At 41.6% G+C, this 27,500-nt stretch overlaps 2 protein-coding genes across 2 annotated transcripts in view; one reads left to right on the forward strand and one right to left on the reverse strand.

The window, feature by feature from the left end:
• The window catches only part of LOC143024941 (uncharacterized), a 208,071-nt gene that overhangs the window by 115,735 nt on the left and 64,836 nt on the right, over window positions 1-27,500 (reverse strand). The window lies entirely within an intron of this gene.
• Window positions 3,852-6,214, forward strand: mRpS25 (mitochondrial ribosomal protein S25). Its single transcript, XM_076184446.1, has 2 exons — window positions 3,852-4,193; window positions 5,793-6,214. Exons 1-2 carry the CDS (start codon window positions 4,002-4,004, stop codon window positions 6,108-6,110), a joined length of 510 nt encoding a protein of 169 aa, XP_076040561.1. The 5' UTR covers window positions 3,852-4,001; the 3' UTR covers window positions 6,111-6,214.

Raw genomic sequence — 27,500 nt, forward strand, 5'->3', positions numbered from 1 at the left:
CAAGACGGGAGCTTCCAACAAGGACCACCTCCATGAGTCCCAAACCAGCCCATCCTTGGCCAAGGAGCACAAACCACATCGACTGGACGTGACGGCGACAGGGAGAAATAGCAACGGTAATAAGAGTATTAAACGAAATTTAACAAAATGTGATAATACTTGCAGACTGGAAAACATGAGCAGGAGACCGACGACCACCGCCGCCGCCGACGGACGAACAAGAATGACCGTTAAAGTCCGTTAGGACCGTTGTGTCCGTTCGACGCCGCCGGACGCCGACCACGACCCACCCGACGAAGACGTCGTGCCTGAGTGGCACTCGGAGAACGGAAAACGCGCCTGGAGGAAGCGCGGATGGGGTTGGCACTGGCCAGTGCCAGGTGAGCAAGCACGCTCTCTTCCTCCTCCTCCTCCTCCTCCTCTTCCTTCTCCTCCTCCTCTTCGATCTACCGCTCTGTCGGTCCTGGCACCATTTATGCGTGATTTTCGAAGTATTTATGTTGTGTTCGTGGGCACATCGGATTAAAGAGAAAAGGGAAGAGCGAAAGAGAGAGAGAAAGAGAGCGAGAGGGTTTGCTATCTAAAACATCCATCGAAGTGTGAGTCTACACTAGCCTACAGGGGAGAGGGCGAATAAAGGTGCATGCATACTGTATATATATCTAAATTCAACTTTCACCGGCAGAAGCAAAGAGACGGGACCCTACAAACATATAAATTACAATTAAATAAACGCACAAACACACGACTCGATGGCGCAATGGTAGCTTTTGCGGCCGCCACTACGGCGGTCCGTGTTCGAATCCCGCCCAGGGCTGAAATAATTTCAGTATCGCTGCGCTGTGAGTTGTTACTCCAACTTTCGTGGGCGGGGAGTTGGGTGTGTGTGTGTGTGTGTGTGTGTGTGTGTGTGTGTGTGTGTGTGTGTGTGTGTGTGTGTGTGTGTGTGTGTGTGTGTGTGTGTCTAAGGTCACAGTATTACCCATAGATCGGTCATATATGAGCTCTGAGCTCTCATCCGGGATGGTAATAGCTGTCGATCACGAGTCCAACACGTGATTCAAGACCATGGTGAATCTCACACACGCGCATATATATATATATATATATATATATATATATATATATATATATTTATATGTATGTATATATATATACGTATATATATATATATATACAGTATATATATATATATATACATATATATATATATATATATATATATATACATATATATATAATATAGTACAAATCTTCACATAAATGCTACGTGCCTCTGGTCCGTAGGGATGGCACTAGAGTCCCTCAAATACTGATTGCATAAATCTGACTATAAATACTACCACCAGAGGTCGATTTGAACAGAGGTTCATGGCCAATTGATTAGGAAAAAAATAATGAGAGGATCGTCGGAGCCTCCGCGGACCTTCTGGGGACCCGTGGGGGTTCCTGTGAGAATCAATGACTTGATGTCTGGTTTATATGAATGGGGATGACAAGTGGTGATGGATATGGAGCTGGGGATGACAGGTGATGATGGATATGGAGCTGCCTTGTGTAGGCCTTATGGTCTCTTTGCAGTCTCCTTCATTCTCATGTTCTTTGTTACGTTCTTATACTCCGGGAGAGAATGTTTTCAGTCGTGGGGGAAACGTGTCCGTCTTTTTCTTTTTCTCCTGATCATTCAGAAGTGAGGCAATATGGAAGCGTCCTCTCACCCAGACACTATCCAACATCTGCACGAACAGAGCTGTCGATCAGTGTCACTGCGGAGCATCCCATCGACATCACTCAGGTCACTGACCTTGTCTTCGTCGATGACGCTGTGCCGAGTCATTCGAGGTCCCGGTTGCAGACCTCAAGTCACTGCCCAGGGGGACGAAACCACCGGGACTCGAGCTTCAGGTGTGTGTGGGGGGGCTTACTGGATGACATTGAGGTAGTTCCTGGTATCGAGTGTCTTCGGAGAATTATTTTCGTATCAAACCAGCAACTGTTCCTTGAGACTCAGTCCAGGTCAGTTACGAACAAACTTCGAGTTCGAGATTGTCGACTCAGGCAAGGGAATGCCTCTTCGATGTCGACCTATTCCACCCACAGGGTGATCTACATAACAGACAACCCCTTCAACCCCCCCCCCCACCTCGGTGCCTTGTGGCTGGAACAAGTCGACCGATTCTGTCGAGGGATGTTTGGAATGGGGAAAGGTGACTGCATGCATGGGGGGAGGGGGGGAGAGAAGGGTGCCCGGGGGGGAGACCGTGTGGGGGGGGTAGGGGAGGGGGGTTAAATGGCGTCGGCTTGTAAGTGAGACGACATCCCCCCATCCCCCCACCTCCCGGCATATCCTCTCTAATGACGACGATGAATCTAGACCCTTGCTAGCGAAGGAACTCATAAATACAAACTAGATGAGGAGGTGGAGGCGGATAAGAGGGGGACGAAGATGAGGCGAAGGAAAAAAAGGGAGGAGGAAAAGGAGGCGGAGGAGGAAGAGAAGAAGGAAAAGGAGGCGGAGAAGGATGAGAAGAAGGAAAAGAAGGTGGAGGAGAAAATGGAGAAGGGTATGGAGGAAGAGGAGGAGAAGGAGATAGATGAGGAAGAAGAGGTGAAGGAGAAAGAGGTGGAGGAGGAGGAGATGGAGGAGGAGGAGGTGGAGAAGAGAGAGGAGGAGGTGAAGGAGGAAGAGGAGGAGGAGAAGGATAAAAAAACGGAAGAGAAAAAGGAAAAGGGTAAGGAGGCAGAGAAGGAAGAGGAGGAAGAAAAGGAGGAGGAGGAGATAGAGGAAAAAGAGGAGGAGAAAGAGGAGGAGGAGGAGGTGGAGGAGTAGGAGAAGGAGGAAGTGGAAGAAGAGATGGAGGAAGATGAGGAGTAGGAGCAGGAGGAGATGGGCGAGGAAGAAGAGGTGGTGGAGGAGGAAGTGGAGGAAGAGGAAGAGGAGGAGGAAGTGGAAGAAGAGAAGGAGTAACAGCACGAAGAGGTGGAGGAGGAAGAGGAAGAGGAGGATGAGGATGAGCTTGAGGATGAGGAGGAAGAAGAGGAGGACAAGGAGTGAATGCGTATCTTGAGAGCACCTAGTACAATTATTGTTTAATAAAGTTGGTTCACCCTTTCATGATTAAAATTTATTTTTTCTAATTTGTTTCTGACTGTTGTCATTTGATTTTCTTCAGTTATATAGAACTGGGTTAATCCTGAACTCGATCAATAATGTCGTCGTCTATAAAGATGACTCCATCACATTGCATGTTTCATCAGGAAATACATAGAAACAACCACTCAATGAAAGAGAATAAGATAAAAATGAAATAAATAAAATCGAATAGAAATAAAATGGGAAATAGAATAAAACATTATGCAAATAAAATAAAAGATTAATAAAAGGAAATTAAATAAATAAAACAGAAAATAAACAAAACATCAAGTAGAAAATAAAAATGAATAAAAAATTCATACAATTAAAATAGAATCCATCACAAATGCTGAGGCACTTAACCGCTTCCGTACCGGACAGTAGTTTAAATATTTTTCCGACTGCCAATTGACTTCGTCCATTTACCTTCATGGGAACCCCCCTCCCCCGTTGTCCTCGAATATAAAAGCTTATCGAAAATATAAGAAATAACACAAATACAATAAAAAAAATCAATACCAGTGAAACTTGAATATATGATGAAAATGTAAATAAAATAACTACTGGTAATTGCAAATAGTTATTTCATTCATATCTACATTTCCGATAAGCTAAAAGTTAAAGATGACCTCCACTGTACCAAAGAAAACGGAAACGATTCTACGCAAGAGAGAACGGCAACTCCAGCGACCGTGCGCTTATCGATGCGCAGTTCCTTTACCAGCAGCTGAGTGTGTTTACATCCTTCGTCGGGTGCGCTCGTGTCAACCAGCTCATCGTAAATGTATTGATACTGTATGGAATCAAGGACTAGTGTTATTCTTATATATAATTTAAAGCACATCAAAGTCTACAGAAGCACACCAACATGCCGTTCATGAAAGGTAAAGCGCCGATTCGACGCACTCTTCAGTACCTGAAATCGTCCCGGCTGGAGTTCAAAGACAGTGTCAAAATTTTCTCAATCAACTACAACACCTACGGAGAACATCATGACGGTGCACGTGACTTTGTTTTCTGGCATTTTCCGCAATTGCAATACAAGAATCCAGGCGTACAGGTAATTCCATATACTGGCAGTTTTATTAGATGGTATGTAAATTTTGTATTAGATGATTATTATTATAATACTCTTTCTGTATCCAGATTATTATTATAATTATCCATCCCAACTTTTAGAGAATGAGGATTCTTATCATACTTTTTCTTACCATTGTCAGCCATGATTAATGATGATATCATATTCAAATGAGATACCCGACTGCTAAAGGAAAGGGTAAACATTCCAGAGTACAGCGTAAAATGATAAATAAATATGGCAGTCTGATTTTGTTTCCCACCTCTCCCATGCTAAACACAGCAGTATATTTGTGAAGTTTCATTTCTCCTGTTTGCACAGCAATTTGTATATTTTTTGCATTACATTATGACAATAACTTTTCTAATTTCTAAGTAACAGTTCTTGTGGAAATTAATATTAACCTCTTCAATGCGATGATCATGATGCCTATGTTATATGTGTCAATAGGCGCAAAAGGGTATACAAGAATGCTGGCATAGGCATCTTGATTATACTTAATTTGTAGTTGTAGCTGAGTTACCACTGAATTCTGTCAACTGGTTTGATCACGTTTTCTGTGTTTATTATTTCTTAGAGTGAAAAAGAACAGGTAATACAGCAGTGACTATATATTACGAGTAGTATGATACATCATACATTAGGCATCCAATGCGATGCGCACAAATTTGACTCATACTGAAGAGGTTAAGGGATGGTGAAAAAGTAATTTCCGCAACCTCCCCATTAACTGCCGTTTTGTCTCGTCAGCTCACACAGCAATTTGTATATTTTTTGCAACAACTTTTATTAGTAAAAATTTTTCCCACAAATTTAAGTTAACTACTTCAGTACAGTGATGCCTACATAGGCATCATGAGGCACGAGTGGGTACATGGGAATGCCAGCATTGTCATCTTGATTATTAAATATTTTTCGTATTTGTACATGAGTTACCCCCGGATTCTGTGAACTGGTTTTATCACATTTTATGTTTGTTATCACTCAGAGTAGGGGAGGCGTACCAATGGAGACGCACTTGCCCTATGCAGACGCATTTGACACAAAAAAACTTCTACCTGCCGATGGTAAATAGATAGTAGCATATGTGTCAAATGCATCTGCATAGGGCAAGTGCATCTCCATTGGTACGCCTCCCATAAAAGAGAATGAGTAATACAGTAGTGACTTTATATTTTGTAATGCGAGTAGTATGATGAACCATACATATGACTGCTGATGCTGTGCCTGTGAATTTGACTTTTACTGAAGTAGTTAAGGAATAGTGAAAAAATAATTCCCACAACCTTCCTGCTACCCACCACCAAAGCAGTGTTATGGATGTCCAGTTTGCAAGATGTATGTCTATCCCTGCACATGCTTTTAGGATAGGTGAGGTTAGAATAGGGAGAAATACATATGTTTCATGAAAAAATAGTGGTCAATCCTCTCAACAAAAATGGCACTTTGTCAATCCTACCATGTAAAAATTATGTTTGATAAAATATACAGTAATGTCTTACATGGAATATGTGGTTAATCTTATTACATTTTTGCAGGGATATGTTAAATTTGCCAGTTAAATTATTGTTGAATTTGCAGGTTGTATCCTTCAAGAATCTAACTCCAACTCCATTCATCCGAATATACTTAGAAGATGGCGAAGAAGTCCTCGTGGATATTGACTCAAAGTCAACAAAGGAGATCTACGACCACATCGTTAAAATTGTCTGCAAGTCTGACAAAACCTTAGCAGAGGAAGAGAGAGAACGTGAAAGTAAGGATAATCCAGCTAATTTTGGTTGGGGCTGCTCTCGGCAGTGCATCTGTGAAGTCCCAGGACAACTCCCGTGTCCAGGTCTTGTACCATTACCAAAACCTATGCGAGGGAAGTATAAGCACGGCCAAGTTTTTGATTGATAGATGGAAGTTCTAGTCTGTTGCCTTGTTGCCCTCCCACAAATCCTGTGTGAATTGACTGTACATATAATGGTATGATTTTGTTAATAAATCTATAATAGACAGAGGGGTCTCATTGATTCCTACTCTGAAAATCCCATTTTTATATATTTTTTCATATTTTGATAAGCTAACTCTAAACAAAAAAGTGAGAAGATTAATAATTGTTCAAATTTTAAATCTATTCCTGCAGAGTTTGGTCACATGAAAACAATACTAGAAAGCTTGTTGCATTATAAGTTACAATTGAAATACACAAACTGTAGTATAGATCCTTTCTTTGGAAGGCTCAATGGAATCTTGCAACAAAATCTTCACTTTCCAGGTACTCCATGTATTTACTTCAATAATATTTTTTCTTCTCTATATCACATCAGTGTAGAGTTGTGCCCTAGGTGCATTGCTTCAAAATCTAGCAGCACATCAGGAATTATGATGATGTTCCATCCCCGTCACAAGTAGAGTTGCTTAGTCAAAGCACACCAACATCATAAACAAAACCTATTCAACTATCTTTCAAGAATGATGGGTTGTCTTGCTTGGGCCAAAAGCTTTGAAGCTCTTCCACAAATCTTCCATTTGGTTTTGAATTCATGTTTTGGAACAATACAGGAGTTCAAATCTTGAATATGATAATTTGAAATCAAAGATATAGACTAAGTTGAAACTGTATATGAATTTGAGACTACCTATGGCAAACTGGAAAGTAGGAGACAGGGCTCAACAAGTGTTACACCCTTTATGTATAATAGAGTTAGGTAAATACATCAGGACCTGATTGCTGGGGCTGGATTACCAACACTATTTCACCAGATGACGACACTCCCCCCCACCTCCCCTTTCTCCCTCCTCATCTACTCAAAAATAAAGTAGGTCACGAGAACATTCCTTTGGGCCTTGTTATACTTTCATCTATTCACACTTTCCCTCCATTCACTCCTCCAATTTTTACTCTCTTCCCTGTTCAAAATATACCGTGTGTACCCGAAGCAGTGGTATCATAATGTCTTTGTTATATGTAACATTATCTGCCTCTCCTGGTCCCCCATAACAAGTACTCACAAGAATACACATACAAATCACATGAGACCATACATACACATGTACCAAAAGGCCTTCATCTCCTTATAATGGGAGTGGACGACTCATGGCATAAACCCACTCTACACCCATCAAAAATGCATTCATCGCCCCTCCCATCTTAGCACTTCAATTAATCAATTTTTGCCTCAAGTTTCACTAAATGGAAAACCCACAGCTCCACATTGGCTGGCAACATTCCTCAAAACCTCCCTCAGATCTCTCTGGAAAGAAACTTTAGATTGTGTCTTGTGTTGTACCAATGTGGAACTGTTTCTACTGTGTCACCAGTTGAAGTGTTGGGGAAAGGACAGCAGCTGCCAGTTGTCAGTTTTCCATGTGTGAAAAGGTGTAAGAAATAGTTGTAGTTGATGAAGAGAACTCTTAGGCTCAGTACAGAGACCAAATGCTAGCCCCTAGCTTCAAATGGAGTTGAGAGGGCTGATGGGTTTAGACTAGCTAGCTTTGCTATCCATCTACCAGGACCACCACATACAGGTTACCATAATTTTCTCTTTGTACTTCATGATTGAAGGGTCATCCCTGTCTCCCTGTACACTTCTTGGATCAAAAGTAATGCAACATTGCTTCTGTAGAAAGGCCTAAGAACCAAAGCTAATTCAGCAAAGAAAAAAATTATTCATCCATTAAGGAAATATGATATAGTCACACTTGGTCATCTCTATTCACATTATCATTAACCAATCGCCCCCCTGTGTAAGGGGGTAAAAGCCTTTGGTATATGTATGTATGATTAACCAATCAAGAAGTACAAACACAAAAATTTGCTTAACTACAGATGCCATATCTTCAACTGTTCCATATTCATTCAACATGAACAGCAATACATTACTTGAAACCCAAAGCAACAGAATGTGATCAAGGACACCAGCTCCTTCCTGAATGTCAATTCTGTCTCCTAAAACCCCTTAAACCTTACTGCTCATATTTCTTCCTTTTCTAATGATCAAAAAATCATCAACGGAGGAGTAGTGTTGCTGGAGCTCTCTAGAAAACCACTTGGACACCATTTGTTTATTTCCTCAAGTACAAGTAACATTTGTCATCACATATAGAATATTATATATCTAGATCCAACAAGAATCTATTTTAAATGGTTCCTCTAGTTTCTTGCATATGTGATGCTTAACTGTATCTGAACGTGTTTGGTCACATAACATCCAATATCATAACTGCTCAGCGACTTAAACGAAAAGTAATATTGCAATGCTGATTTTCAATTTGTTTTAAAGTACGAGTTTTCTTGAACCTGACTAGTTATATTACAATCTCAATAACTGAACAGGCATATTTCCCACTAAGCTTACTGACTTATATGATTGCCATCAGTTATTTTCCAATATGCCTGTTCAATTAGCCACATAAATCTACACCAAGTACCTAATCTAGAGGAAATTTGCCCTTCAGAAGAATTTAACTGACAAGAAAAATCTAAAAGGCACCTTGCTTGAATATTTTTTACCTAATTTATTATGGTCACCCTCTGACCACACAATGTACTTTGTTCTTTTGCAGAAGACACAAAGCAACAACCCAATATGGGCCTACAGATTACTTTGAAAATGTTTATAATGCTGTCTACTATTAATGTTGGGATGGGCAATGTTAAGATAGGGTGGAGGGAAGGGGAGTGTGATAGGGATGGAATGGGTGGGAGTGGTTTTTATGCCTTTGTCTTTTGGCTACCTCCCTTATAAGGGGGAAAAATCCTTTGGTATATGTATATATGTTGTATAGATGTTCTCAGTTTCCAAGCTAATCCTGTGTTGATCCTGTTTCATTTGTGTGGTTGTAAAGAAACAGTCCCCACATTAATACAATGTACACATCAGTCCAACGTTTCTTCCCAAGGGTCACTACCAGTAGCTGTGGGTTTCCAGTCAATGAAACTTGAGGTTGATTGATTTATGGAATTTTTGGCTTGAAGGCCAAGCACCGGAGACAAAGCTTGAGCCAACCATAGATTGATTATAATGTTTCTCTTGTATTTTGTGGGTCTTGCATTCTTTTAAGGATGTGTTGTTGAGTACTGATGGTTAATTCTGGTATGCAGGAATGGACTCTTCTGCACTACAGGATGTGTTGTGTGATGTGATTACAATGGATGTGTGAGTTCATGGGCTCTTGCTGTTCCAATCATTTTTATACACTGTTACATGAATCAGACTTTATTTTTGATGGTATGATCTGCCATCATTCTTAGGTTTTATTTCATATTGTCTAGTTTCTCTTATGTCCTTGGTCACAGATAACAGGCTGTGTATGCATACTTGAGGGTAGTTTGTATACTCTCCTCACACACCAGAATGAACTTTATTTCATATTGTCTGAATCCAGCCCTGCAAGATGGATGTCGGAATCATTTCCCAGCTATCTCTCTTTGAAATTCTTCAGCATCCTCATTTCCTTCTAGAGATGCCCCTATAACACTATCTCCGGAAGGGTCCAATATTTCTATCAAATTTGACTTACGTACTTGACCTTTTCACATGAGGAGACCTGTCATCCAGGAACTCCTTTCTTCCTCCTACTACTATACGCCAGAGACACAGAAACTTTCCCACACTAACACAACAAACACCAGTCTAAAATTTCTTCCCATAGAGATTTATGGGAATGCCTGGGGACCATTGCCAGCCACTGTGGGGTTGTGACTTTTCACCCACTGAAACAAGAAGGTGAGGAGGAGAGCAGGGATGGAAAAGGAGTTGGAAGATAGGGTTGATGAAAGAGTATTGGGATGGTTTAGACATGGAAAGAACAAGTGAATAAAAGATTAGTAAAATAAGTGTGGAAAGTAGAGGTGGATGGAGTAAACATTAGAGGGCAACCAGGGATGAGATTGATGGATGGGGCATTGGGAAAGAGGAGGATGTCTATTGGGGAAGGAAGAGAGAAGAAAAGATATGGTGAGTGTAGAATGGTTGTGTATGGATAATGCTGTCATGGATGGAAGGAAATGGGTTGGGGAGGGAGGGTTAGGAAGTATGTGTGAACAATATTTTGATCCAGCCCGACGAGATCAGTGAGGGGACAGAGAGAGAGGGGGGTTGTCACTGATTAAATGAAGTTGTCTTGCTGCATTGTTTCTGACCTGGAGCAGTGGCCGAGATGCAGGGATGAGCCAAGAAAAGAGGGAGGGAGGGGTGGTGAATAGGAGTGGAGTATGTGGAGATGAAATGGATTTACACCTTTTGACTTTGGCTACCTCTCTTGTAAGGGGGAAAAGGCCCTTGATATATGTATGTATGAAACTTGAAGCAAAAATTATTGTTACTATTGGCAGAATTCTTTACTTGCACTTCCCTGTCTGGGGTACTGACTACATAACTTTTATTCAATCAGTGTTTCAGGAATTTTACTAACTTCACTACAGACCAGTTATGCTTCATTCTTTTATGGCATCGAACTGCTGTCCGTCCTTTCCACTGCCTTCCTTAAATCCGTCCTTTACCATCTCTATGACTCCACATTTTTATCATCATATTGTCTCCTAGAATAAAAACACTGATTATTGCTGACAAAATCTTTACTTGCACTTTTTTTTAACACATTCAGTTTTCATTTGCTTTCTCTGTACAGACATTTTAGTGGCAAACTCTAGACCAGAGACGTCAAATTTGTTTCTTCAAAGGAGCAAAATTTGAGACAACATTCCTGTGTGAGCTGCACTCAAAGAGCAGGACCATATTAGACAATCATTCAATCAATCCACTGCCCCAGATCTCTTGCAGGAGACTCACAGCGTCCAGGTCTATATTTACAGGTACTGCCGATGTTGAATAAATAATAAAAAATAATTTGTCTAATGTCTTGTAATATAATCCCATTCTGCCTATTTAGTTACAGCTAAGACTATCTGTGCCCTATGTACATGGCCAGCCAGTGCAAGTGGTAGTCACTTATAGTCATTGGAGATAAAATCCAGTGCACCAGTAGTACAGCATATTTTAGAATACACATTCCAGATTCTTAATGCTTCTTATCACAAACCAACCTTGCTGTTCTCATTCTCCTTATCACTCAAGAGCCACTGACCTTAACCTTATCTGCTGTTACTGTATGCCTACTGATATACTTCTACTGTGACCTACACTGTTCAAAAATACAAACCATATACTTGCTGTGGATGTGCTGTGTCTTATGACACTGCTTCTGACCCAGGGCAGGGGATGACCCATCATCCAGGAGGAGCCAAGATAAGAGGGTGGGTGGGAGTGGATTTTATGCCTTTGTTTTTTTACTACCTCCCTTGTAAGGGGGAAAAAGCCTTTGGTATATATATGTATGTATATACTTCACACACACAATGTTCAAATGTACACATTTCCAGCAAACATTTTCATCTCTATAATATAAAGATAAAGGAGACTGCAAAAGACCATAAGGCCTACAGTAGGCAGTTCCATGTTCATTACCACCTATCATGCCCATTCGTAAAGTTGTCTGACCTTCTCTTAAAAAAGCTGATATTTTCAGCAATCACCACATGGTTACTAAGTCATTTCCCATTTGTCAACCACACAATTGGTAAACTAGTTCTTGCTTATTTCCTTCTTAAGCCCTTCCATATGATGACACCTATGTAGGCATCATAAGGTACGAGTTGGTATATGAGGATGCTAGCGTCTATGTCTTGATTATATTTATTTTGTAATTGTAGTTGAGTGACCCCCATATTCTGTGAACTGGCCTGACCATATTTTTTTTATAGTTATTATGGGTTAGGGCGTCATTACTTGTGTTGAAGGGCAAGATGATGATGATTTGAACCCTGCCACTGGTGAAGTTGAACTAAGGATATGGCTCATTAAGTTCCACGCTACAAGGTCCGCTGTAAGGGGCACAGTCCTAGCCTTCTGAAAGGGGGAGTTTTGTGACATTAAACCAGTGGTTCTTAACCTGGGGTACCTGTACCCCCAAGGGGTACGAAACCTTGAATCTGGGGGTACGAGACAAGATAGCCAGTGCAATGGTACATACATATACCAAGGCTTTTTCCCCCTTCCAAGGGAGGTAGCCAAAAAGGGAAAGGCATAAAAACACTCCCACCCATTTCATCCCTAAATACCCTCCACACCCCTCCCACCCTTCCTCTCATCTGAGCACCTCCTGGATGACGGGTCATCCCTGCACCCTGCCCACCGCCCTGGGTCAGAAGCAGTGTCGCAAGACACAGCACATCCACAGCAAGGCCGCTTCATTTAATTGGCGACCCCCCCTCTCCGTCCCCCTTTGCATATAAGGCGAGGACGGGGAGAAATCCCTTCGGGCTGCGTCAAAATTTACTCACACATACTACCCCCCCCACCCCCCCCCCGCCCATTCCTCCTCATGCAGTCACAACATCATCCATATACAACCATTCTCCACTCACCTCTGTCTTCCGTCCTCTCCCTTCCTTCCTCAACAGACATTGCCCTCTTCCCCAAAGCCCCCTTCACCCCATCCATCCACCTCATCCTAGGACGTCCCCTCATGTTCACTCCCTCCACATCTGCCTTCCACATCTGTATATTTTCCATGAGAAAGCAAAGTAAGGTTTGTATCACTATCCTTTACATGTTTGCATTGTATTTAAATTGGATGGGGGGTACAAGAATTTTTTTTACAGATGCTAAGGGGTACAGGCAGTGAAAAAGGTTAAGAACCACTGCATTAAACTAAATCAATCATTGATATTAAGAGTGAAAGAGAATGAGTAACTGTAAGTTCATATTCTATAATGCAAGTGTTGTGGCGTATCATTGTACATAAGGCAACTAATGCTGCCCGCGAGAATTTGACTCGTATTAAAAAGGTTAAATCTACATGTGTCCAAGTTAGATCCATTACTGACAGCCCTACCATGTTGTCTTAGTATGATGTCCTTGTCTGCATCACCCTTGTTAAAGCCCTTGATCCATTTGAACACCTCTATTAGATCACCCTAAACTCTGCCTCTTTTCAGAGAGTGTAAATTAAGATGCCCAAACCTGTCCTCATAAGGTAAATTTCTGAGCCCATGTATCATCTTCATCATTCTCCTCTAAACTGATTCTAGTGAATTAATATCCATTCTATAGAATAGTGACCAAAATTGTACCGTATTGTCAAGGATGGGTCTAACGCCAGATAGAGTTCGATAACTATCTCTGCACTTTTATTTGTAACCATCTTAGCTATGAAACCTAATGCTCTGTTAACTCTTCCTGGCATTGATGCAGTTTCCTGGATTTATGTTCAGGACTCACTAGCATTCCTAAGTATCTTACACTCCGTTTTCTCTAAAAAGGTGTTATGTAAGCTATATCTGCTTGCTGGGTTGACGCTGCTTCTGACCCAGGGCAGTGATGATAATGATATGGTTTAACATCACAAATTCCCTCCTATCAGAAGGCTAGGACGGTGCCCCTCACAGAGGACTTTGTAGCATGGAATTTAATGAACCATAATGCCCTTGGTTCAACTTCACCGGTGGTAGGATTCGAACTGCCATCTCCTCGACGTTCGCCGCAAGTAATGACGCCCTAACCCACTCCTCCAGCGAGCTTCCTGGGCTGTGGTACCTTTATAAAAATATGTTCACAATACAGTCATATTGTATTAAATTTTCTGCTTCAAAATGTCCTCCATTAGATGGAACTGTCCCAGCCCTATCTGTGAGGGGGGGTAGTTTGTGATATTGAACCAAATCATAAACTTAATCATCTTTCCAATTAAGATAGCTTTATACCTTCATTATAATGTCATATTTGACTAATATCGTTGAAGCTAAAAACCACATGTCTTCAGTTTAGGGACTGGCCAATCAAAACAATGTATTCAAACGAAGATTAACTTTCAAAATGAATGAGACACAAGGATTTTAAAATGATTCTATTAACGGAAGAAAAACTATGATTTTTATTCTACCTATATACCAAAGGCTTCTTCCCCCTTGTAAGAGAGGTAGCCAAGTCAAAGGTACATACCCATTCCGCTCCTATCCGCCACCTTTGTTTCCCTCTTACCCTAGGTTCTTGTGGATGAAATGTCCTTGTCTCCCGTCCATTGCCCAGCCCAGGTCAGAAGCAATGCAGCAAGGCAAATTATATGCACAGCAGGTCCACTTCACTTACATGACTACCCTCCCTCCCCTTCCCCTAATGTGGAAATATTATATATATATATATATATATATTTTTTATAACGGATGTTAGCTTGCAATAAAATTCTGAGGGGTATAAACTGAGGTGACTACAGGTAAACAGATTCCTTTGTAATGAATATGCATCAGTGGGGGAGCAAGACTGTATACATATTATGCATACATACATATACCAAAAGCTTTTTCCTCCTTACAAGAGAGGTAGCCAAAAGCAAAGGCATAAATCCACTCCCACCCATTCTATCCCCACATACTCCATTCCCATTCACCCCCTCCCTCTTATCTTGGCTCCTGGATGACAGGTTATTCCTGCATCTCATACACTGCACTGGGTCCAAATGTCTATTTCCCATTACACTAATCCCCCAAGGTATTTACTTCTCTCAATCTACATTCTACCTCTACTACTCCCTCTCCCATCACATTCACACCTAAGAATCTAAAATTATACAGTTCTTCCAGCCTCTTTCCTTTAATACTCACTTCCAATTTTGTGCCATATTCTCCCCTTGTACATCTCATCACCTTACTTTTACCCACATTTATCTTCAACTTCCTTCTTTCACACACCTTCCCAAACTCCATCACTAATTTCCTTGATCCTTCCTCTCATCCTGCTACAAGCAAACAACTGGCTTATCTCCCAATTTTCTCCATTTTCTATAACCATCTCCAATTCCTGGCCCATTACATTTGCATTTAACTCTTGCACCACCCTATCCATGTATAATTTGTCTGTCTGATTTTCATTTATTATTAGTTATATGTCAATTTATTATCATTTACTATTTTCCTGTTTGTTTGTTATTCAACTATACCAATGCATTTATTTATGTGTTTTAATTGTTATTTACATTATTATAGTTTTAATTTATTATTAATACTTTTTTTTTTTTTTTTTTTTCATCCGACCTAGATATGGATCAAAAGGTCTCCTGTCGGCATGCTTTGCCTTTGTAATCCTTTGTAATCCTTTGTAAATTGAACAACCAAGGCAACATAGCACACCCCTGGTTAAGTCCCACCTTTACCTCAAATCACTCACTCTGTCCATTTCTAATCCTAACACAAGCTCTACTACATACATACATACATACATACATATACCAAGGCTTTTTCCCCCTTACAAGGGAGGTAGCCAAAAAGGAAAAGGCATAAAATCATTCCCACCCATTCCATCACTAAATACACTACTACAAGCTCTACTACTCTCGTAAAAACACTTGACTGCTTTCAACAGCTTTCCTCCTATCCCATATATCTGTAATACCTGTAGAAGAACCTGAAACTGATACTTAACCCCTTCAGCATGTGGTTCATTACAGACTTTATACCAATAAACATTTTACTTTATGCAGTAAAGGATGCAGACTTGTGGTGTAGCTCTTAGGGCAAAGAAGATGAACCCTACTACCCCACAGACCCCTCAGCAGATCCTCAGGTCTCAGCCCCTCTTCCTGTTATCATTAAAATTGCGAAGTTGTTCAGACGAGGCCTGCCTGGAGCTCCAGCTGTTGCAACCACTACTCCGAGAACCCATATCTCCAGAATCAGGGGATCTGGAGGCCTCCAATCACTTGGAAGAGGATAGATAGCACTTTGCTTCTACAGCCAAGTGCTGTAGACCCTGGGCAATGTTGCCAACTTTAAGTGTTGCCACATTTCAGCGTGTCCTAATCCTGACACAAAGTAAAGTCATCTGTCAATCAATCTACTGCCCCTGGTCTCTTTTGCAGAAGACCCACAGCTTCTAGAAAACTGGCAAGTCCCCAGGCAGGACCATACAGCACTTACGAGAAGAGAACAATGTATTGTTGTCTGGGACTAGTCAGTGTGGGGCATAATAGTGTGAGGTGCTGTGTCTTCTGTGCTGTGATTGCATCAGTAAAGTAATCAAAGTAAATGGAGGCAAGAGTTAAGTTTTTGTGTTGCATGTGATGGTAACACTAAAGCACTCTCCTTATGTGCAAGTAGTCCATGCAACATTTGCACAGATCCTGGGTGCAATGTGCATTCTGCATGAGAAGAGTAAATCTATGTGTGGTGATTCACAAGAAAAAGACCTGAATCTACAACATCCATCCCCTGTATGGGGTGTCAAATACATGTATCTATCTATTCTATATACCAATAAGCTTCTTTTCCCTTATTCAGTAATGGAGACACAGCCAGCCAAAGCGTGTACCCATCACCACCCATTCCACTACCATACATTACTTATTTCCCTTTTATTTTAGCTCCTTGTGAATCAAGGGTCATCCCAGTCCCCTGCCCACTGCCCAGTTCAGAGCCAATGCACCAAAGCACAGCACATCCACAGTAGGGGGCCAGCCACTTCATTTACATGGTGACAAAGTTGTAACTGGAGACAAGTCTCCTCTTTAAGAAAAGAAAAGAGAAAATCAGTTTTATCTCAAGCTACCCCTCTGTTCTGGTATACACACATACATATACCAACGGCTTATTCACCCTTATGAGGGAGGTAGCCAAAGTCAAAGGCATAAATCCACTCCCACCCATTTCAGCCCCACATAACTCCACCCCCATTCAGCACCCCTCCCTCCCTCTTTTCTTGGCTTCTCCTGGATGATGGGTTATCCCTGCATCTCACCCACTACACTGGGTCAGAAACAATGCAGCAAGACACAGCACTGCAAGGCCACTTCATTTAATCAGCAACCCCCCTCTGCATTCCCTCATGCAGAAAAAGAGAAGACGAGAAGAAATCCCTCAGGGCTGCATCAAAATATCATTCACACATATTCCTTTATCCCCCTATCCCCCACCCTACCATGCATCACAGCATCATCCATACACAACTATTCTCCACTCCTATTGTCTTCTCCCTTCCTTCCTCAACAGACATTTCCCTTTTTCTCAATGTCCCTTTTACCCCATCCATCCATCTCATCCTTGGTTACCCCCTCACATTCACTCCCTCCACCTCTGCCTTCCACACCTCTTTTACTAATCTTTCTCCACTCATTCTTTCCATGTGTCCAAACCATTCCAATACTCTTTCATCAACCCTATCTCCCAACTCTGTTCTGGTACCTGCCTTAAATTTCTCCTTAAACACCTCTTTTGTTTGTAATAATTCAGTGTAATACTGTATCCGAGGACAGAACCACTGATTATTGCCAACAGCATACTATTGCAGTCTGTTATCACTACACTTCAAATTTCAAAATCCATTTCAATGAACACCTAATGGAGAAAATAATTTTAAATTCATGCTGCAACTAGCTGCATTATGGACCAAAAGGTCTCAAACTAGAGGTTCCTCTTCTGCAGTGTTCTGAAATTCTGGAGTTATTCATACCAGTGTGGTGGTAGGATCTCTAACACACAAATATCTTCTAGGTTCACATTCTGTGTGGAATTCTACAAAATTATTTTTCATTTTTAGAAATACTGACTCGGTTACCAAGTATAAGCTATATCATCATATCAAGACAACAGGACAAGACTTGTAGTAATGAATTTAAACTGGACAAATTTAGTTTTAAGAAGTAACTAGGCAAGAACTAGTTTACCAACTGACTGGTTAACCCATTCAACTCCGATGACAAGATGTCTTGTCATTTGGTCAAATAAAACAAAAAAATCATAAAACACCAAAATGTTTGATCAAACACCAGAAAAATATGACGTCAATCCTCGCTTCGCTCGCAGCGAAGCGAGGACTGACGTCATATTTTTCTGGTGTTTGATCAAACATTTTGGTGTTTTATGATTTTTTGTTTTATTTGACCAAATGACAAGACATCTTGTCATCGGAGTTGAATGGGTTAATGAATGGAATAAAGTTCATAACCATGCAGTGAATGTTGAAACAATTGGTTGTTAACAGAAGATTAAATACCTCTATGGATAGGGATCATAGGTAGTGATGGACATGAACTGCCTAGTGTAGGCCATATAGTCTCCTGTAGCCTTCCCCATTCTTATGTTCTTATGTACCATCACTAGCAAGAAGTTGGACCTTTCATCCCTCTCCTTCATATTTATATTACCATTCACACAATTGTAGAGATAAAGCGTATTTGTGCGCCAGTATGTGTGTGATTATGAACATAAAACATTCAGTGAGAATCACGATTCACAAGTTTCAAATGCAAATCTCATTATGCCTACAGCCAATCCGTACAGACACAACTGCTTGTCCGAGCTCTCAACCGCCCCCTTTAATAGACACGCGACCATGCGATGATCAATACATCCCCAACGGTTAATAGAGCTCATTTGTTGATGTCGGAGGTCCAAATCTCAGTCAACCCCATTTCCGCCAACAAACGGTTTCCCGCCGCCGCCTTTGCAAAGCGACATGACGTAGTCAATCGATCCGTGTAGAGCGGGCGAAGGCTTGCTTGCTTGCTTGCTTGCTTGCCTGCTTGCCTGCCTACCTTATCTGCTCCTCTGCTTGTTTGCCTACCTGCCTGCTGGTCTGCGTACCTGCTTGCCCCACCTGCCCCTCTGACTGCTTATCCGCTAGCCTATCTCTTTACCTGCGATCCTGCCTGCTAACTGCTGACTTATCTACATGCTTGTCTCCACGGTAACCTGTCAGCCTGCTGGCCTGCTTTCAAATCAACGCGTTACCTTTCCAAACCCCACCTGGTTCTTGGCCTACCTTAAAAAATATTTGGTCATCATTCGCCTGCTTCACTGCTGACTTTAAAAACGACCTGCGTATTTGCTGGCCTGCTTTTGATCCTTCTTGATACCCTAACGAACGGCCTACTTGCTACCCTGAAAATCAACCTGCACATCGGTGTCCTACTTGCTGGCTGGCTCGCTCCCTTGAGAACAACCTGTTTGCTGACAGCTGATCTGGTGGCCAGCCTGTCATCTCATCACCCTAGCAACATTCTTGTATCCTATTAACCTGACAGTCGACCTGATAGCTAGCCTGTTTGCCAGCCTACCTGCTGCCCTGCCTGCTTGTGAGCCTCATAAATAATCGTCCTGCCTGCTGGATACATGATAATCAGACTGCCCTGTCAGTCAGCAGACTGCCTGCTAGTCTGATAACCGGTCTGCCTGACGGCTGATAACACCAGAAGGCCTTGAATTGACACATCGAAAAGGCCATTCCTCCGTGCTGCTACACACGCCAAGTCTTCAGTCGTGTTGTCCAGCTGACCTGTCCATCTCCGCCTGTGTGATCATGCCCCAGAACCCAAGCACCTCGGAAGGGTGAGCCCAACCTTAACTTAATCCTTTCATTCATGTTCCAATAACCGGTAAGGAGGACAGGCTGTCCCTTAAGATAGAAGCGCTGGTAAACAACAGTCTCCAGCAAACAACAAGTAAAGACCGACGGAGTGCTCCTAATAGGAACTGCCCCAAAGATTAAGAAATAATTATTTGTTGTGAGTCAAGTCCTTTCCCGTGGATTTGGTGCCGATCACCATATTTGGAGTTGTCAATCCCGTGTGGCATACTAAGGCAACGTGCATCCGAGACAAGTGGTTCTGTTGCATGGGGTACTAGTACACAAGGGGGAGTGTTTTAACATCCCCATATCATCCAAAAGAAAGCCTTTAACTCCTGTTTCCCTCTACTCTGACCCCTTCATGAGTAAGGCACACTAAACACCGATCCCACTTAAATGTGGCAACGCCGCTCTGTACAACTGAATGGCTTCTTCCTCTCTCTGAAGCTTTCGGTTGCCCCCCCCCTCCCCCGGTTCTGGAGAGACTCCAAGTGGCCGCTCCCAAGAGTGGTTACACTGTGGGATCTCCAGGTAGGCCCCGTCCCGAAGACTTTCCCCAATTCTAATGTGAACAAGAACCAAGAGTTGAGGACCTGGAAGCTTGACCACAGATCTGTGGAGCAGCAAGGTCCGCCATCTCCGGCCAGGAACATAACAACGATTACTGTTATTCACAACTTTATATATTCTTCCTGTCGCCAGGCAATTCTATTCAGCCGAGGGAAGGTCCCTGAACATCGATAGGGTTAATCCTGCTCTGCCTAACCATTTGATGCAACTCATGACGTCATGTGTTGTAGTTGGCGCCAGGGGATTTTATTCACCTGTAGAAATACTTCAGGGCAGTGGACAGGATGCAGGGATGACCCGTCATCCAGGAGGTGCCAAGATAAGAGGAGGGTGGAGGGGAGTGGAATATATAGGAAATGGAATGGGTGGGAGTGGTTTCTATGCCTTTTTCTTTTTGGCTACCCCCCGTGTAAGGGGAAAAAAGCCTTTGGTATATGTATGTATAGGAATACTCTATGACCAGAGGTGTTCACCGTGCGGTCCATGACCTAATGCTGCCTTTCCCAACCAGGGGGTGCTAGGAAGTGATGCACACGAAAACCACATTGATATATGTATCATTGATTACCTAGTTGTGCATATTTGACTTTTTTCCATGCTATTTTATTTTTCTAGGGTGTTCTTATTTCTTCTACAAACAATATTGTCAATTTGTTTCAGTTCTAAGGAATCAAGAAAATAAATCATCAAGCAGTACACTTCATTTTGATTTTATCCTTCTAATAACAAGATAGGGGTGCTGGACTGCTTAGACATGACAACAGGGGGGTGCTATGGTCGGAAAAGGTTGGAAAAAGATGACCTAGTGTGACACGGGTTTATAAGTGAGACCACACGCTAAAACCTAGTGGTAGTTGGTGTAAGTTTGGTTATTTCATTTAGTGTTAAAGTGGTCTCCAGTAAGCGTATATGGGATACAAGAAACTATATATTTTGTCATGATGTAGGGGTTACGGTCCATCGCGGTCCCCTTCAGGTCAGAGTCCGCCCTCCAATCCCTCTCACATCCGTAATAAAAGTGTTTATCATTAACCTGAAGAAAATATGTGAATCAGGGTCATCGTGCAGGGGAGGAAGGGAGGGAGGGGTGGTCAGGCACTGTGGATCGATAGCGACGCTTCGAGTGCCAGCAACAGCGAGGTTGTATTTTGTATTTTGCCTTGAATGAGTGAATATTATCCGTCTAGGGAAGAGGAGGAGGTGGAGAAGGATGAGGCAGGTGTGCAGTGGGGTTTCTTTCCGTCCTGCCCATAAGAATGTAGATTTTTTTTTTTTTTTTTTTGAGGGGGGGGGATGATCCGACGGGAGCTCGTCGCTCTGTGTTGAGCGCTGGGGAAGAAAAAGTGAATTTCAGACTTGAGCACAACATCCAAACCCCCCGAAAGAGGTTCGGGGAAGAGTGAATCATTCCCCTTTCGCCAAATGCTTGTGCCAAATTCCCGTTTTCCCAAATTCACATTTCGCCAAATAATTTGCCAAATTCCCACTTCGCCAAATGTTTTGCCAAATTCCCATTTCGTCAAACTCCCACTTCGCCAAATGCTCACCAGAGCGCCGAGGACTGACCGCTACAAGAACAACGCGATTTCGTCCACAGTGCACGTATTATTAACTCAATTTAGTTCAATCCTATAATTAGCACAAACGATATACTGTCAGTGTAACATTGGATCACTGTTAACAAATCGATTGTTATCATTATTATCAGTAGTAGTAGTAGTATCATTATTACTATCAATATTACACACAAAAAAGACCATTGGGTCAGGAGTTCGGAGTTCCTTCGAAGCTTTGACGTCACTTCCGGATGTTTCCCAGATGCAGTCAGTCCTCCCCTTTAGTTCCGAACTTATTCTCTTGCAGCTATTTATTATTCCAATATGTGCCACAATTCTGTAAAATACAACCTTCAAACGAAACAATATTCTACACAACACGCACACACACACACGCACATGCTTGTAACATCTTTTCCCTGTTACATTTTATAATCTTATAATTCTGTAGGCTCTATATTTTCAGCAGTAATGCTGCTATACCCAATAAACCGTATATTATTATTATTATTACTATCATTATTATTATTACAAGATTATGTCACTACTAGTGACCGTGTAGAGGCCACTTTATGTACTTTGTTCTTCCTCTACTCCGAGAGGGGCACCGGGACAGAATTGACAGTAATGTCTCCCGTCAATTCTTCCTTCCTTGCGTAACAGACTTTATCCATTATACCATGATTGACGTCATCACGTCACGATCATTGTGGGTAATGTGGAGATACTGCTTAGTGAGGCACAACTCGGGACTTCAGACGTGATGTCACGATGCTAACCACTACTCCAGTGTGTGTGTGTGTGTGTGTGTGTGTGTGTGTGTGTGTGTGTGTGTGTGTGTGTGTGTGTGTGTGTGAGTGTGTGTGTGTGTGTGTGAGTGTGTGTGTGTGTGTGTGAGTGGGTGTATTTTGGTCTTTGGATCAAGTGTTGGACTCGTGATCGACAGCTGTTTCCCTCCTGGAAGAGAGGTAGTAACGACTCAAAGCGCAGCGGTACTGAAATTATTTCAGTCCTGGGCAGGATTCGAACCCAGACCGTCATAGTGACAGTCGGTGACTCTACTAACCGTGCCAGCGAGTGTGTGTGTGTGTGTGTGTGTGTGTGTGTGTGTGTGTGTGTGTGTGTGTGTGTGTGTGTGTGTGTGTGTGTGTGTGTGTGTGTGTGTGTGTGTGTGTGTGTGTGTGCGCGCACGCGCCTCTCCCTTGCGGAGCATTTACAGTATTCTTACCAATCCCAGACTCGCGACAAGATTATTCTCAGCACAATTTTAATTTCCAGTTTTAATGCGCTCAGTTTCATAAACCTTCGTCTTATTTTCCTCAACATTCGTTCAGACTCCGAACAAACACAAGCCAATTCGGCATCCAATCCATCTGTCTGTGAACGTAATTGGGGGAAAAACTTGTTTGCTTTAATTTTTTTTTTTTTCATTTTCTGCTTATCAATTCTGTTTTCTACTGATGAAATGAATTTTCTGGCGATCCAAGAGTGTGCTGCGTGGTTCTACCTTGTTATAATACACAAAAATATGCTCGAGAGGTTCCGTCTACGTGTTTCCATCGGTCGGAAATAAATATGTGCTCAGACACGCATACGATTAATCTTTTATTACACACACACACACACACACACACACACACACACACACACACATATGTTGAGTCCAACTAGAACTTCTGAAGAAGTCCTAGTTGGACGAAACGTCAGTAATAAAACTTCAACGGATTCTTGGCGTTTAAACTCACCACTCTACCACACACACACACACACACACACACCCATATATATATATATATATATATATATATATACATATATATATATATATATATATATACATGTGTGTGTGTGTGTGTGTGTGTGTGTGTGTTTACCTGGTATTTTACGGGAAGGGGAGCTATGTTCGTGATATCCCGTCCAGTGTGTGTGTGTGTGTGTGTGTGTGTGTGTGTGTGTGTGTGTGTGTGTGTGTGTGTGTAACACTGAATGGGTCCCAGTGCATAGATTTACATTTGTCAACCACAATTCACTTAATTCTAAGCCATCAATATCGAGAAACTCGATGAGGCATACATGCAGAAATTGAAACGCACTATCACTTGCCACGTGCTAGCGGAGGTTCGAGTCCTTGGCTGTACCTCGTTTCAATTTCTGCATGTATGCCTCCTCGAGTTTCTCGATGGTGATGGCTTAGAATTAAAGTGAACTGTGGCTTATATATATATATATATATATATATATATATATATATATATACATATATATATATATACACATATATATATATGTATTCAGTATGTATGTACTTATATAAAGGACCTCCACCACTAGGACTCGAACTCTTGCATGTACGACTGCTTGCCACAAAGCAAGAACGTTACCATTGTACTAAACCTCACTGTACAAAAGGAACGATCGGGTGTAATTTAAGACTTCATAAAATTTTACTTAGCCAAAGCCGCCACCTTTGCCCCTTGTGTTGGGGTCAGCCACAAAACTGAAGAATTCAAAACTCTCCACCGAGAGAGGAACCTCACTTATATAGGGAGAGGGAAGGTTGCGTTTCTGTCGGCAGCCGATTTAATTCGCTGTAGTCGAACATCGACAACAACAATCTCAACTTAGGGAACAACCCCACCTGCAGCCGAACTCGTTCTTCGGCGACTTCGATGTCAAAAATGGACTTCGGGAAGTTACGTGAGAGGTTCTCTGGTTCACTTTATCTTGACGAGGGAGGTCCTCTCGCCTCCACCCCCACAATCTTATCTCGTATTAGTACTTCGTCGCCGATAATAATCGGCGCTTCTATCCCTAAGGGCAAAATGGCGCCGAAGATGTAGAATCTTAGAGGAGGTGGCCAGAGGAGAGATTTAAGGAGGGCAGTAACGGATCACAGGAATAATAGAAATTATAAGTTACCAGCAGTATTTTTTTTATTTTTTCTTTATTCTTTATGAGTAGAAATATGACTCCAAAGGAAAAAATATTATCTTTCTGATCATCCAAAGCTCCCACGGTGTCGAAGGCGACCCTCCCCCTCTCTCTCTCTCTCTCTCTCTCTCTCTCCTCTCTCTCTCTCTCTCTCTCTCTCTCTCTCTCTCTCTCTCTCAAATACATATCAAGGAAGTAGCGTCGTAAGTTACGACATCGCATCCAGGAAACAAACTCGCAAGTCCCCATCTCGTAGGGTTTTTTCAATCTGGAACTATGAGAGACGATACAATTCAACAGACACCATCGCAAGCGGCGTCCAGTAAGTCCACCAGTATCCTAACCCCAATTTACTACCGGGGACCCAGTAACCGGTACGACCCCAAGTGGATCACCTTGAATGCCCAACCCTTCACAAACACACACACACACATTGTTCTTTTTTTTTTATAAAAAATGGAAAGAAGCAAAGAAACACAGAGACAAAGAACCAGCAAAAAGATGCTCAGAAGAAAGTCGAATAGACTCCACTTGGTGTCATTCGAAAGAAGACGTGTCTTATTCAAACACCAAAGGAATACCAAAGGTTTGAAAGAATTTTTTTCGGGGTTTGAAGGGGAAGGAAATATTATGCATAGAGGATTAGAAATGGATAGAGAACCCAGGTATAGAAATATAATGAGAAATAGAGATATTAATGACATTTTGGATGATTTAATAGAGCTCAAAAGTGAGTATAAAATAATGTACAAAGAAGTAGCTATGCTAAGGAAAGCCAATGAGGAGAATAATAAGGAGACAGATGACTTAAAAAGGGAATTAAATAAATTAAAGGGAGAAAATGAAAGGTTGAAAAGTGAAGATATAAATAGGAATGAGGCGTTAAAAAGGGAGATAAAAGATCAAATGCAAGCAGTGACTGAAAAGGTGGAAGAAAAAATCAAAGAAAATGACCAACAGGAAATAAAGAAACAGTGGAAAGTTGAACAGGAATGTCAAAAAGTATCCCTTAAACAAATAATGGAGCAACGGGTCAAGGAAAATACATAGGAAACGGTGATCCAAGTAATTAAAGAGAAAGGCAACTTAGGGACACTGGATAAAAAAAGATGCATTGTAATCTATGGCATTAAAAAGAAGCATGATGTACCTAGATATCAGAGGGAAAAGGAGGAGAAAGAGATTGCTAAGGAAATTCTGAAAGAATTACAAGCGGAAGGACAAGGTTTGGATAGGGAAATCGAGGAGACCTATAGAATGGGCAGATACTCTACAGAAAAACAATACAGGCCACTGAAAGTAAAGCTTAGATCTCAAACAATTGCCGAGAAAGTACTATCCAGAACAATGAAATTAGCAAATAGTGAACATTACAAGAATGTATGGATGAAAGAAATGAGTGAAGAAGAAAAAGAAAAAGAACTTAGAAGAGAGGCGAATGAAAAAAAAAACGAAAAAAAAAATTGGAGAGTGGTAGACCTGAGGCTGAGAAAATGCTATATAAGGAAAAAGGAAACAAAGAAGACAGAAAAAGACGAGGAGAAAGGAAATTAAAAATAGCTTATACCAATATAGATGGAATAACTTCAGGAATTAATTAATTAAATGATTATCTGGCCTTAGAAAAAACAGACATAATGGGAATAGTGGAAACTAAATTAAAGTGTACTCCACCACCCAACACTGTGGGACAAGGTTTATACAACTGCTGGTCAAAAAATAGAAAGGATAAACAGGGTGGCGGATTATTAATTTTGACTAATAAAGATTTAAATGTAACAAAAATAACTGAAGGAAAAAATAAACACAAACACACAACGGATGAAAATAACAGTGTTTGTGGAACTGTAACACAAATTTCTACCATTAGACGGAGACGAGTAATACACGAGTGTTGTGCTCGTGGGGTACCCGCTGCAAGCACTTAAAGCTTATCAACGATATATAGGAACATAGCAAACATAACATTTCGTTCTTGAAAACTTAACACTTGCACATACGATACTTCCATTATGTTCAAGAAAAATTACGAGAACAATATGTTCCCCTTCCCGTAAGATACAACTAGGTAAATACAACTAGTAAATACAACAGCAATGATCTATTTGTATTGCTACGATACATCCGGGTGTTCTATGTATTGTCCGGAGCACCGGAAAGGGAGTGTCTAGGAGTGTCTGGGAGTGTCTGAGAGTGTCTGGGGGAAGAACATTCTGGTGAAGATACAGATGCTACATTCCTCTTTGTGTCTGCGGCCGAATTTATAAAAGATCCCAAAAGCTAGACATAAATCTTCAAAATGGCAGAGACTTTACCTAAAATCCCTATGTCGGCGACCTAAATGCTTATGTCTTGAATGTCTAGACTTAGGATTGGATGCTGGAGGAAAAATAACCCCGTGTAATAACGCCTTAAGCTTGATGTAGTCGATATTCGAGGGACTTTAGTGACACCCCTACGGCCCAGAGTTGCGTTGTCTTATTCTATGATTCAAGACTAATTTTCATTAAAAAAAAGTGCTCCTCATTGTTAATTTTTTTGCTAGTTTCTTTCCGCATTCGCTCAATTCTGGGTTCGAACCTCGCACTTCTCTCCGATTCCCAGTAGTGACTGTTACCTGCGCCAACAGTCTCTAAAGTGCATAATAGGGCAAAGGTGACGGCTTCGGCCGCAGCCACTCAGCGCCTCCTAGCGTAGGCTTACATTTCCTTTTTCCTTTGATACTTGTCTCTCGTTTGTCAACTCTCCGACTGCACCTTCTTGATGCGATATTGTTTCCAAGGATAGAAGCGCTGGTTATTGGTTAAAATATGAATAAATCAATATCTGGTTGAACAACAATGCCC

The sequence above is a fragment of the Oratosquilla oratoria genome, chromosome 4 (genome assembly GCF_046742065.1).
Source record: "Oratosquilla oratoria isolate Oo_2021 chromosome 4, ASM4674206v1, whole genome shotgun sequence".
Classification (NCBI taxonomy): Eukaryota; Metazoa; Arthropoda; class Malacostraca; order Stomatopoda; family Squillidae; genus Oratosquilla; species Oratosquilla oratoria.